Source organism: Mirounga angustirostris, unplaced genomic scaffold (assembly GCF_029215605.1).
Source record: "Mirounga angustirostris isolate CCGP_5_RB_7025 unplaced genomic scaffold, mMirAng1.0.hap1 SCAF_3, whole genome shotgun sequence".
NCBI lineage: Eukaryota > Metazoa > Chordata > Mammalia > Carnivora > Phocidae > Mirounga > Mirounga angustirostris.
The window spans coordinates 61,027,918-61,041,641 of NW_026991711.1; the positions used below are offsets into that span (position 1 = coordinate 61,027,918).

The 13,724-nt window shown below is 48.4% G+C and overlaps 1 protein-coding gene across 5 annotated transcripts in view; it reads right to left on the reverse strand.

Moving 5' to 3' along the window:
- ATP7B (ATPase copper transporting beta) overlaps positions 1-13,724 on the reverse strand; it is a 74,486-nt gene that overhangs the window by 13,213 nt on the left and 47,549 nt on the right. For 4 of the 5 annotated variants that reach the window (XM_045869382.3, XM_064586144.1, XM_045869380.3 and 1 more), the window contains 7 exons: positions 13,462-13,538; positions 11,770-11,944; positions 10,402-10,635; positions 9,585-9,676; positions 2,459-2,586; positions 2,189-2,343; positions 1,831-1,965 (listed from right to left, as the gene is read on the reverse strand). In XM_045869382.3, coding sequence (XP_045725338.1) covers positions 1,831-1,965; positions 2,189-2,343; positions 2,459-2,586; positions 9,585-9,676; positions 10,402-10,635; positions 11,770-11,944; positions 13,462-13,538 — 996 coding nt within the window. The remainder of the gene's footprint in view (positions 1-1,830; positions 1,966-2,188; positions 2,344-2,458; positions 2,587-9,584; positions 9,677-10,401; positions 10,636-11,769; positions 11,945-13,461; positions 13,539-13,724) is intronic. The other variant, XM_064586143.1, reaches the window with a different exon arrangement.

A 13,724-nucleotide genomic window follows, 5' to 3' on the forward strand; every position in this document is an offset into this window, starting at 1 on the left:
GACACATATGGGTACTACTATTCGCATTCTGACATCTTGATTTACCTTGGTTTATTTTGCAAAATGGCAGGTATCTCTGGAGCACAATCAGGAGACGCTAAATTCACTTTAATCACAGTATGTTTTCTAAATCAAGGATACAGACCACGATCTCTTTAGCTTCCATCTACACTTTATTCCTTGATTTTGAAAGGCAGAATTCTAAAATAAGGTGTATTATTAAAGAGTCATTTCACTTCGATTAGAAACAGTTGGATTTAGATAGAGGGACACTATTTAAGACATCATGCAATTTTTAGAAATAAAGATGTGATTTAAAAAAAAAACAGTAATTCTCATCAAAATAGCACTGGGCATTCTGATGGGATTGGTGGACTTCTAGAGGGTGACATGAACCTCTCCCTACAAATGACTTTTAGACAGCAGGGTGATAATATCTTAAAGGAACATGCAGTACCTCATTTGCCAGCATCCTCCCTGATATTGCAGATAAAAACAAAAGAAGCCAAAGTAAGATGGAAAGGCAGGGAACAGCAGAAAGGCCCATATTCCAACTTGTTTAGGAACTTTTCCCACAGCCACATGCCAATGAGCTGCTCTCCCGCAAAAGCAGAAATTTGAGACAGTCAGGTGCCGTAATAGCCACTGGCAAATTCTAGGAATATAGTCATAGGTCATTCTTCAAAGTACCGAGGTCTCCTTAGATGTCAGAAAGAGCTTAACTTGGACATTTTTCATTTTAGGATAGGAAATTTGAGAGAGAAAATGACATCTTAGTAAATGACATGCACCCCAAGAATTTCAGATATGCCTTTAATTATGAGTAGACCTTTTTTTTAAAGAAAAAAATTATCCATTCCATATTTACAATTTCTTATTCTATGGCTCTAAGGTAAAATAGGCATTCAATTTGGCTAAGTAGGAGATACTTTAAGCCATAGATAAAACACTGTTCCCCTCATTGGGCAGTTATCAAATACGACTCCAACTGAGCCATTCCCTGCTGAGGAACATCAAGGTTTCTCAAGCTCAGCACTACTGACATTTGGGGCCAGATGATTCTTGGTTGTGGGGGGCTATCCTTTGCATGGCAGGATGTCTGGCATCCTCAGTCTCTACCCACTAGATGTCAGTAGCATTCCCTCCCCAGTCATGACAACCAAATGTCTCCAGACATTGCCAAATGTCTCTGGGGACAACAAAATCACTCCCAGTTGAGAATTACAGTTCTTTCTTCTCGAGCAGAAAAGGTTATTTTTGTACTTTCCACTTTTTTTGGAAGTTTGACAAAACAGTATTTCCTAAGATAGTATTCGTCGTCTACCTTTTAACTCAAGAAAGCATATTCCATTGTCTCGTGTATGTTTAATAAGTATTTATTATTAAAAAGCTATTAGCATTGCCTGGGAAGCCGCAAGGTTGAAGATAGTATTGTCAGATATAGAGAGCAAAAAACATATTTTTCTTAAAATCTGTTAAAATGATATTATCATGCCCTCAAAATTGTGAAGTGACCTATGATATGGGCCTCATAACTCCAGAAATGGCCAAGATCGCATTATGTGAATGTTTTAGGCATGACAACTGAGAGCTAACTGGTGTCTGGGAAATTATTTAACTAGAAGGCAAAGGGCATCTTTAAAAAAACTTGCAGAAATAGAGTGACTGATGGTCCTATCTTGGCTACGATTGTGCTGCCAATAAGTGAAGCAAGCAAATAAATGTAATGGGTAATTAAAGCCCAATGAATCTAAGATATGAGAGAACAGGATTAATGGCAAGAGATTATTTAAAACACAGCAACCATACTGCCCAAAGCATTCAACTTACAGGAAAGTATTTCTGAACAACACCAAAATCGATAAAACCGATTATAATCCATACCACCAACGTCAACGTTGAAATGATGATGATAAATGGGACAAAATATCCACTAAACCGGTCAGCCAGTTGCTGAATGGGTGCCTATGAAAATAAAACACCAAGACCATGAGAAATTACAATCCACAAAGAAATACGTCCCCACAGGCACGGGCAAGCACTGGGGTTCTGAGCCCCCTCGATTGGTAAGTTAACGCTTACTAATCACTCTCTACTCAGCAAAATCTGCCTGAGTCTATGAAACTCTTAGAATAACTTTTAAAATGAGGAAGTTGACGTTATGTTATTTTTTAACTTTCTTCATTACCTTTGACATCTGAGCCTCTTCCACCAATTTCACAATCTGAGCCAACGTGGTGTCATTGCCCACATGGGTGGCATTAACGAGCACAGAGCCGTGTGCATTTATAGACCCAGCAATCACTGTGCTTCCAGGTTTCTTCGTGACGGGCATGGCTTCTCCTAGACGTGGAGAAAAGAGATCAACCGTAACGCACTCAGCCCCCATTCAGTATTCACGTGACCCGGCAACTCCTGTGATACCCACCCACAGGGAACAGGAGACAAGCCACCTAACCTGTGATGAGGGACTCGTCGGCCATGGTGTTGCCTTCCAGGACTTTCCCATCCACTGGGAACTTTCCCCCGGGGACAACTTTGATGATATCACCCCGCTGCACCAGCTCCATGGGTACCTGCTCCTCTCTGCCAACAAAACCATTCAGGTTACGCACACAGCAATTAACCAGAGCTCAACCCTCTTGGTCTGCCGCCCAGCTCAGGTTCTCGACAAAGTGTTGGACATGCTCTTTGCTTTACACCGAGCAGCAGTATTCATTTTCAGATAAAGCCACTATTTATTGTGCAAATACTAAGGGGCAGGCACTTTACTAGGCACGGGGAAGAGAGCTGGGAACAGGACAGCCAAGTCCCTGTCCTCAGGAAGACCCATTCTGCAGAAGAAACAGGTAACAAGACAGTTCCAGGTATTAAATAAGTGTTAGGATGCAAACAATGTGACTGGAAGGCTTTTTCTGGGGGGGGAGGAAGGGTTCACTTGGAAGATGAACTGAGATCTGCATGATAAGAGGGGCCAACATACAGGCGAAAGAAAGTTCAAGGGGAAAAACCCAACTAATGCAAAGGCCCCAAGGCAGGCAGGAAGGGTGCCCTGGAGAACCAGGAAGAGAAGCAGGCAGTCCAGATCCTGTGGGGACTTGCGGAGCAGAGTACGGGCTTTGGATGTAAGGTTTTTACTGGGAAGTGACATAATTTGATTCACATTGTCAAGTCCTCTCTCTGGCTGCTGTATGCGAGCGGGCGGCAGGGACAATACTAGAAGCCGGGGGAAGAGGTGCGCTGTTGCAACAGCCAAGCAAAGGACAGCAACGGCTAAATGCGGAAAGAAGAGAATCAAAGAGGGAGCCCTAAGCTCTGTTACTGCGATGGAGGCAAGTGTACCGAAGCAGCTGAGGGAGGGCGAGAGAAGGGAAGGAAAAGAAACGAAATAAAGACCTTCGTGTTGACCCCCTTTGGGTCTGGGATGCCTATCTGACTTCCAGGGAAAATGTCAAGCAGGGAGTGGAAAACGGAACTTGAGCTGAGAGGAGGGGGCAGAGCTAGAGGTGCAAATCCAGGAGCTGTCCCAACACAGATGGCAGTTCCAGCCAAGAAATGGTGCGAGCGCACCTGGGTGTGCGAGTGGAAAAGAGAAGGAGTTCTAGAACTAAGCCCTGGGGCCGGACAACATCTGGAGGCTGAGCAGGTGGAAGGGCGCGGGTAGACGGGGCGGGGAGGCCCGCGAGGTGGGGGAGCAGGTGTCCCTGTCCAGCCGCCAGATAAGCAGACTTCATCACACTCTGCACTTGGGCTTGGTACCTCCGTGAAGGTCAGTCACACGTGCATAAGGAACAAAACCAACAGTAAGTTTTCAATGGAGAGACTGGGGGGCAGGGGGAATGCTGGTGAGGGGCCGAAAGGAAGATAAACCTGGCAGTTGTTGGGCTGGGGTACATGGAAGAGGTCTGCTGTGGGCGGGGGGGGGGGGGGGGGAGGCAGTTTCAGAAGCTGCTGGAGGCGGCAGCCCAGCGGGAGGGGTGGACGAGAGCACGGGAAGCCAGCAGACAGCAGCTCGGGCCGCTTTCACGGGAAGATGTGCTGGGACAGGGAAAAGAGCAGGAGAGGGAGAGGGTCAGACGGGACCGTGTGAGCCGTAGGTTTGTGAGGGCTGGATGCTGGGGGGGTCGGCCCGAGACAGACAGACATGCGGTGGGGGAGACGAGGGTAGGGCAGGAGTGGGAGACAGCCAGCCGGAGGCCACCAGGGAACCGCCACAGGGGCCAAATACACGTCACTGTATACAGCCAACCCTTGAACGGCCCGGTTTGCACCACGCAGGTACAGGCGGGGTTTTAATAAATACAGTACAGAAATAGAAATACGTTTTCTCTTCCTTCTGATTTTCTTGACATTTTCTTTTCTCTCGCTTACTTTATTCTAAGAACACAGCATATAATAACATACGAAATAGGTACTAACCGACTGTTTTATGTTGTCAGGAAGGCTTCTAGTCAACAGTAGCTTATTAGTAAAGTTTTTGGGAGTCAGAGGTTATATGTGGATTTTCGACTCTGCGCTGGGTCAGTACCCCTAAGCCCCACCGTTGTTCAAGGGTCACCCGTTTATAACAGTGCCTCATGACCAAACGGCGATAAAAGCAGATACGCAGGCTCTGAGGTTTACGTTACACACTCCCTTCATTCTACAAGGACTACATTCAAACTACCACAGAGAAAAATGTACAATAAGCTGCCTTATCAACATGCGAAGGTAACACAGACCTTTACTGAGTGTACATACTGTGCTAGATTTGTACAGGTTTTTTTCTCACTGAATCCTCCCAAAAGTATATGAGGTAAGTGATACTCACTCTCAGTAGAGCAAAAACCTGAAGATTTCTTAGAAAGGCACGAAACTGAATCTACATGCCCATTTCTTTAAACATTGCTATGTATAAATGTATAAAACCTGGGAACCAAAATGTGCAGAGATGGTAAATATTTACATCAAAATTTTCTTTTTTAAAAAACTGTGCAGGAGGGCGCCTGGGTGGCTCAGTTGGTTAAGCGACTGCCTTCGGCTCAGGTCATGATCCTGGAGTCCTGGGATCGAGTCCCGCATCGGGCTCCCTGCTCGGCAGGGAGTCTGCTTCTCCCTCTGACCCTCCTCCCTCTCATGCTCTCTGTCTCTCATTCTCTCTGTCTCAAATAAATAAATAAAATCTTTAAAAAAAAAAAAATTGTGCAGGAGCATCCTCTGCAAAATGAGGATTCAAGAGTTGCCCCCTCCCTGCAAGGCTCTGAGCACACACTGCTCAGGCTGGTGTGCATAAATACAGGCTCAGTGCCACGGGAGACACGGTGTGCACCAGATGCCAGGGACACGGTGGGGAGCAAAGCAGACACGGCCGGGCCTTGGGAGCTCGGAGTCCTCGGTAGGGCACTGGTGAATCACAGGGCAATGGGGCTATCTGGGTCAAATCCCGGTACAAAGCCACAGTGTCCTCTTTTCTACAATGGTGATTTTGTTCCAGGATTAACTGAGATGATGCGTGTTCAGTACTTAGTACCGTGCCTGGCATGCGGTGAGCGCCCCGGGAATTTCACTTAATGGACGTTTTCCCTAGTGACAGGCCTCTGTGTAGCAGGCACTGTGCGGGACTTGGGTACGAACAGGACAAAGCAGAGCCTTCCTCTCAGGATGTTGACACCCCAGAAGCCACAAGCAGACCCGTGAATGTAAGTTCAGTAATGGCCATAATACAAGAAACGGGGTGGGAAAAGGAGGGGCGCCCTGAAGTCTCAAGTGCTGGGAGTAGATATGAGGAAACCCGTTTGCGGGCTGGGCAGGGTGGCAAACCAGGAGGAGAGGAGGACTCTCCATAATCTGAGAATGTTCTTTGCTGCTTCTTAAAGTCTCCCAGTGATGGAGATGCCCAGGCCCTTCCCCTCTGAGGCCTGTCTACGCGACCTGGAGGAGTTTCCCATCACACCAGGTCCTCACTTGGTAAGAGAGGCCTGTCAGGAGAAGGAGCACCTGCTCACTTGAGAAGGGGCATCAGGAGCTAATGGCAGAACCTTCTCCCCCGGAATAACCTAGCTACTAAGCTTTAGAAGGTTCACTTCTATGGGGATTCTTCAAGAAATTGGCACCCATGTCCAACTGGGTGCCATTCTAAGAAACCTTTAGTAATGTCAATCTCTGCTTAATCTGAAGTTGAATTTCCCCTTTGATTTGAATTCACCATATCATTCTAAGCCCGCACAGCTTAATTTAAGGTGAGCAGCACTTGATGGGGGTCAAGGTGGCTCCTTCCAGTGAATTCCCAGCATTTCTTCTTCAGAAGCTTGTGTCCCCCAAAACGCCACGGTGTGGGAATACACTTAATTGAGAGACAGTGTTTTCCCTAGCCTTTCTTCTGCTTCCGGAGCTTCTGCCAGTAGTCTGTCTACCACACCCGTCTCCTCTCTCCTCTCCCTCCTCATCTAACACAAAGTAAAAAGACAAAAACTTAGACTAGAACAGCCACTACCTAGATGAAGTCTGTAACTCTGCTTTCCCCACTACCACAGGAGACTTCAATGCAGGAGACTGGGGACCAGGTCGTGTAGGCCCTTGAATGTCACCCCAACCAACATGGGGTGATTTCTTGAACATTTCATGGTCCTTTCATTCATTCAACTAGTAATCTGAGCACCTGCCACGTGGGTGTCCCAGGGCAAGTGGCGCAAGAGCCAACCAGGCCTGGGGACAGGAAAGGCTTCCGGAGGACATGCCCCCCAAGCTGAGCCCTGAAGGACAAGCAGCCAGGCAGAGGGGAAGAAGAAAGGTGTGTGGGGAGACCCGAGAGCCTCCTCCTGGGAGCTGCCAGTGGGGTGTGGCTGGGATAAGATGGAGGCATGGCGGCACAAGGGGCTGAGTCCAAGAGGTGGGCCAGGGCAGACGCCGAGTCTCATGTGCTCACTAAGCACACAGACTTCATCCTAAGGATGGCAGGGAATCGCTAAAGGAGCTCCAGCTACAGAGGAATACAAGGAGATCTGTGCTTCCAAGAGATCACTGGTTTGAATGTGGGAAGATATTTAGAAAGAGACGAAGCTGCACGCAGGAGGCCAATGAAGACCCTGTGGCAGTGCTGTAGGGGACAGAGTGGTGGCAACAGGAAGGGGCAGGGGGTTACCATAGGTAACCACGTGCCACACTGATCACCCAAGACTTGGGACAGACAGGTGTCCCTAGCAGAGGGACAGAGGGAGGGACAGGCCCAAGTCTTGCTGAAAGGAGACAACTGAGGTGGGAAACTCTGGTGGCCTTCTGACCAGTCCACACCTGCAGAGGCCCGATGTGGCAGGCCCCACAGAGGCGGAGGTTGGCTTGGGGGCCCTGGCACCGGCACACCTCATCTCAGAGAAAGTCAAGCTCCTCAGCGGACAGTGTGTGGCCCTGGCCCTGGGAGAGCGGAGTGTGACCACGGGCCTGTCACCTCCCAGCAGGCTGGAGCACACCATCAGAAGGTGGGGTAGGAACCACCACCCTAGTCTGACAGACAGGAACTGTGCCTCACAGGCCATAACTGACCTGCTCCTAGCACACAGCCTGTCTGCCTGTGGCAAGGCCTGAAGGAACTCTGGTCTTCTGGCTCCTAGCTTGGAAAATGGTGCCAACCACATAATGACGGTAGGAGTCTGGCCATAATGTGTCCACAGCCAAATGCTACTCGCCATCTTCTGACTGGGGTAGCCCCCCCGTCCTTGGGCATTTCAAGTAGCTCTCGCCTTCTGGCAAAGATGCGCGTCTCCTCACGTCCGAATCAACCGAGCAATCCGTGTGACTGCGGCCGGTGCTTTCAGAAGCACTTCAAAACGAAAGGCAGCAAGTAAACGCAGCTGTCCATGGTTTTGTTCCCAGTCTGAGTATTTCCATATCTCAGAAACTCTCACGTCATTAATTTATAAGGGGGAAAAAAAACACAGCCAAGGTGTGCAAATGCTACAGAGCCACGCAAACAGTCGCGTGCGTGTGGAGGCCCACACGTGGCCAGCCGCTCTGTCCCACGGGATCCTCCTGCCCAGAAGACAGATTAGCAGGTGGCCAAGAGGGAGCTCTGCCACTCACCTGCCCTGGACGTGGGGCAAGTCACTCCACCCCACTAAGCTTCAGGTTCTTCCTAAAGACACGGGGATCACGGGAGCCCCTACCTCATAGGGTAGTTATCAGGTTAAATTAGGTAGTTGATATGAACTACTGGCTAGTGGGAGTGGTACATGGTAAGTTCTCAAATCTCAACTACTGCTACCATAATTCCACCCAGTACTTAAAAGCTAGCATCCAGACAAAAACCAGTGCTTCCATGCTGTGGTTGGCCGGTGCCTTATGCACAGCACAGGCTCGCCGAGTGCCCCCCTGGAAAGCAGGGGTGGGGGCTTGCAGCCTCTGAGGGCCATCTCTGGGGGACGCACTCATGAGCCCACACTGGCAACAGCGTGAAGAGTGGGCATGTGCAGTGGGGGCGGGGCGCAGGACTGCTTCGACAACAGGGGTTTGGACCGTAGGTCATACTGGATGGTTGGAAGCAGCAAAGACAGACACCCTGAAGATCAAGATGAAATTGACAGAGGGAGGTTCCTGAGCAGAGGCCCAGAAGGAGAGGCCTCTGCCCCTGGGGTGGGGGAAAGGGAGCATGCAATGGGGAAGGTTAGCTTTGTGGCTCACTGAGTGACTGAGTGACAGGGAACTGACGGATTTCCCACCTTGATGGCTTCTATTTTCAGCAGTCAGAGTGAGATCACAGGCCGAAGGGGAAAGTGGTGGGGCCAGAGAGAGATTTCAGGAATGTGAAGAAGGTTTGAAATAAGCACTGCCTAGAATATGAAAATGAGGCTGACCAGGGAAGTACAGAAGCCTTAATTTGTGCAAATGTCCATATTATTAAATGTGCCTTAAGAGTCAGTATGTGGAAGGGTTAAGAGCATGGACTCTGGAACTAAGAGCCTGAGTTATATCCCATTCCACTACCTAACACCTGCGTGACCTCAGGCCAGTTGCTTAGCCTTTTTGATAATCAGTTTCCTCATCTGCAAAATATGGCTAATAGCAGTCTTTTCCTCCTACAGTTTTTTTTTTTTTTTAAATTAGATTTAATACAAAGAGGTTAAAATAGTGTATGGCAGATAGCAAATGCCATGTAAGTTCCAGCAATAATGATAATAATTATTATTTTTAATATCTGCCAACCTTATGAAGAAAAATACTTCTCACATTTGTATTATTTGGCAAGCTGAAACCCTACCTCTCAGCCTGTGTAAATCCTCCAGATCTTGCAAGGAAGGTCCAGCGTATAGTCCGTGCTCTTTGAAGCTTTCCCTGACCGTCTCTAGCCTTCCCCTTCTGTAGTCCGGGAACACTAGTCACCTAGACCTCTCATTTGTCATTTAGACTACACACACCCCACCCTGAACTCTTGCACATGCTGTAGTCTGTAAACGCCTTGTTAATTACCTGGATCGAGAGGACAGATCTGACCGTACAAATCTTTGCCTGCCCCCACAAGGTCTAGTGTAACGTCATGAAGATGCTGGGCGTCTTGAGGTGTATTACACAGATTAATATAAACTGGTTGAAAACTCTGGATGTAGAGAACCCACCTGATGATCAAGTTGTCCTCGCCAAGGGTCACAACAGTGGCTTCTGTGGCTTGGAGAGACATGAGTTTGGCAAGGGCTTCTGAGGTTTTGCTCTAGGAAATAATCAGAATGGAAAACAAGAGCTATTGTAAGCTGACCCGTGCAAAGCCAGACCAACACTCACTAGGCTGGTGTTAAAAGCGGCTGCGGTTACAGAAAGCCCCTGCGGAAAGAGACTGACCCCCTAACACAGCCACAGTGCATGTGAAAAGGCTCCTCCAGGAGAGATGTTACTCACCGCCATCGACACGCAGCCATGTCACCGCCGCACTGAAGACACAATACCACAAAGTGCCATGAATTACATTTCAGCAGAAAATACAAAACCAGTCTGTCCATTAGCTGCTTTTTTTTTTTTTTAGGTTCAATCTAATTTCTCTTAGAGCTTGAGTCCTACTCTTTTATAGAATAGGTTAAAATGTGGGTATAATGCAGGGTGTTAAAAATGGCATGACCCTCAGATGGAAACGTGGATGTGTAGACTAATAAGCCACATAGTCAGTTATGTACAAAGAGGTGGTGTGAGCGCTGCCCTGAAATTTCCATTATGCAATGTGCCTGAACAAAGGTTTCAATAATTAACCAGATTAGCTGGGATTTCGGAAGTAGCAACCAATTTGGAGATTAGTGATCAGAACACCTATTATACGTAGGTGTCACATTTCTTTAAGTCTTTCTCTAGACTGTGTGTAATTAGTAATTCTAAATAAGGTGTTCAGATGAATCAAGATTTACATTACTGAAGAACAGTTCTTTTTTCACCTGCAGCTGCGGTTACCTTTGCCACGTGTTCCAGCCACCGCCCCAGGGCAATGAACACAAAGAGCATGGGGGGGGTGTCGAAGAAGGTCACGGGGCTCCTCTCCGCCTTCTCCGCCACAGCCACCACCAGGATGACGAGCGAGTAGGTGTAGGCGATGCTGGTGGCCAGCACAATGAGCACATCCATGTTGGCCGCCCTGTGCCTCAGAGATCTGTAGGCCTGGACGTAGAAGTACCACCCGCCAAGGAGCTGAAAGACAGCAGACAAAGCAACAGCTGCTCAAGGAGGCCCGGAGCCCAAGGAGCCACCAGATGCCCAGAGGCCCCTCGCGCCTGCAAGTGCTTGGACATGACTTTCTCCTCGGCAGGGGATGTGCAGGAAATGTATTTCCTGATTCACAGGCCTATGGATTTCTGGCACAGGAACGTAGGGTCAAGGTCTTGGGGGACCTTTAAAACCCAGAGTACATAACCTGAATGTCCATCAAAAGGGCAAGGGGGCCATGGGGACGTAAAGCATGGTTCATTTATACTGTGGACAGTGCTCTGCAGTCCTGAGAAAGAATGTGCTAGATCTATAAACCACTGGCATGAAAGATGCCCATAATACATGGTTAAGTGAAAAAGCCAGTTATAAATCAATTTATCTAGTATGATCCTATTCCAGTTAAAAAATAAAAAGCCCATGTGTCTGTATTATGTGAACACGTACACACACCTACATATATAAGCACATGTGTATTTTCTCTACATAGATGAAGATCTGTAAACATACATGTCCGACTAGTAATAATACTAAGGTAACCCTGGGGAACAGGATTGGGCTGGAGGCCGAGTATGATTCCAGTGAAAGAATATCTTCCCCTTTGCTGCTTCTCCTTCAGCATGGTTTGAATTGTCTACAATAAATATACTTTACATTTGCAATTAAAAAGAAAATACAGGAACAAGCAAATTCAGGCCACAAATATTGCCCTCAGATAGTCTTCAACTAAGCATTCTGTCGTTAAGGCAGGAGTTTTATTTTATATTCTAAAACAGACAGAGGGCACACTTCCCAGCAGCAGCAACTCAGCTAGCTCCTTAATATCACCCCTGGAGGAGAAGTTCCAGGAGGCCTGTCTCAGGGCTTGCCACTCCAGGGAGAGTTTGAGCAACTACAACCGTGAAAGTGACAGTGAAACCAGGTCCTTTTAAGCATCTCGCGCCCAGCCCCCCCTTCCTCACCCCCCCCCCCCCCCACCAGTCGTAAGACAGAGAAAAGAGCCCCTGCAGGACAGCTGTGATAGCCAGGCTGAAGGGCTGTGTCTGGCACGGGAGGGCGGAGAACCTGTTGGCCACACACAGGCAGGGAGGGCAGAGGTTGGCCCTTTCTGATACGCACCTGGACAAAGGTACACAAGATAAAGAAGATGAGATTTAGAATGGACAGTCCTGGAATGATGTTGTGGTCCAGGACCATAGACTCGTGGGGCTCGCTGCTGGGCACCAACATATAGATCATCAGACCCATGACAGGGATGCCGAACACCAGGCTGCACAGAAAAGACTTCTTCCACCTGCAGAGCAAAGCAGTGACACTGGCCTGTTAGGTATCACCTGTCACTGGGATTGTGGGCTGGTCTTCTCCTGGGGACTCAGTTTCAGATCATCTGGGACAGACAACCAGTGGTGTGAAACGAAGGGAAGGCTCCCTCCCTGACACCAGCCACCTGAGAGCACCGACAGGTTTAAACCTGGCAAGGACGTGCCAGAGATATACAGACACCCCTGCCCGTCCGAGGCTGACCTGTTGCCTCTAATCCATAGGGGGGGCAACTGAGGCCCAGAACTGAGAACCCAAAGAAGTGGAACATCCCAGTCCATATGGCTGCCTACTGTTCTTTTTTCAAAATAAAATCTTATACAGACTCCCAAGTAAAAACAGATAAAAGCAAAACTTTATTAGTCTGACCTTACTTTTACATTTGATTTTTAAACTATTACTTAATATAGGCAGTGAGAACTGTAAAGCCATCTTGGTGAACACCAAAGTTTGACGTGGGGGTTGCAGGTGACAGCTGTGGTCTCACGTCAGCATCCATGAAATTCCCACCATGTGTTGCGGAAGCTCTAGCATGCCTCCACTCCGGTCTGCAAACTGCGGGCCGCAGGACTGAAGTCTCAGACTCTCAGCCTGTCGCCCAGGGCCCCGAGAATAGCCCCTCGCTCGCTTTCCAGGTGCCTCTCCTGTCAGGCCTTCCCTGCTCCGGGCATGCTGAACACAGCTCACAGGAATCCCTGAAGGCCCCCTGCCTCCATGCTCCTAGAAGACCCTCATGTCAACCCCCGACCCCCACCCCCACAGCCTGGCAAACCTCCTCTCATTCTTCGAGGCTCAGATCATGTGTCCCCTGCTGGTTGGCTTCCCAGACCCCCCTGAACCCACTTGATCCACTGCTCAACCACTCATTCCTAGCCCAGCTATGGGCCTCTCCAAGGCAGGGATGGTATCCTATTCATCCCTCGCACTTGGCATCGTGCCCTGCATTCAAAAGTGCCCTTGTGTTTGTTGAACGAGTAAGTGAACATCTGCAACAATGAATGAACTCAGGCCGCCTTTTTCCCAGGCCATTTTCTTTCCAACGACCATGGTTCCTGCCCTCAGACCCTACTTCTAGAACCCATTCAAATAAAGTCTTAAAATACTCTGTTGTGAAAGAAAAAAATCCACTCTCTTCCTCCCAACTTAAGTCAGCCACCAGCCGTAAGTGGCGATTTAAATTAAAATCAGTTAAGATGAAATGAAATGAAGAATTCAGTTCCTCGCTCGTACTAACTGCTCCGCAGCCGGTGGCTAGCGTCCCGGGCAGTGCGGGTATAGAACATTTCTGTCACTGCAGAACGTTCTGTCGGACAGCACTGCTTTAGGAGGGTAACATCACAGGGGCAGCAAAGGCAACTCTTCCAAGTGGAAGGTGCTGTGGGAAGCCAGGACAGCAGGGACACCCATGAGCACAGAATGAGGCAGTCAGGCCCGGCGAGGGGGGGGGACACTTAGTCAAGAGCACCAGGGTACCTTTTCTGTTCTACCTACTGCTTTATTTCCACCTTGTGGTCCAAGTGATGCGCGTTGGGGTTTCTCTGGGCCGGGGAAGCATGAAAGCCGATTTCCTTATTATTAAAAAAAAGAGAAGTGAGAAATAGGGAGGAATGAACTTGGTTAAAACATGCATTGGTAGAAAGCATTTTACATCTTTGGAAATTAGAAAGTTAATCAAAAATCGCCTCAAAAGACTGTACTGGTTTTTCCGCTCATGACTTCCGTACCCAAATCACACTACAAATCCTGTCAGAGGT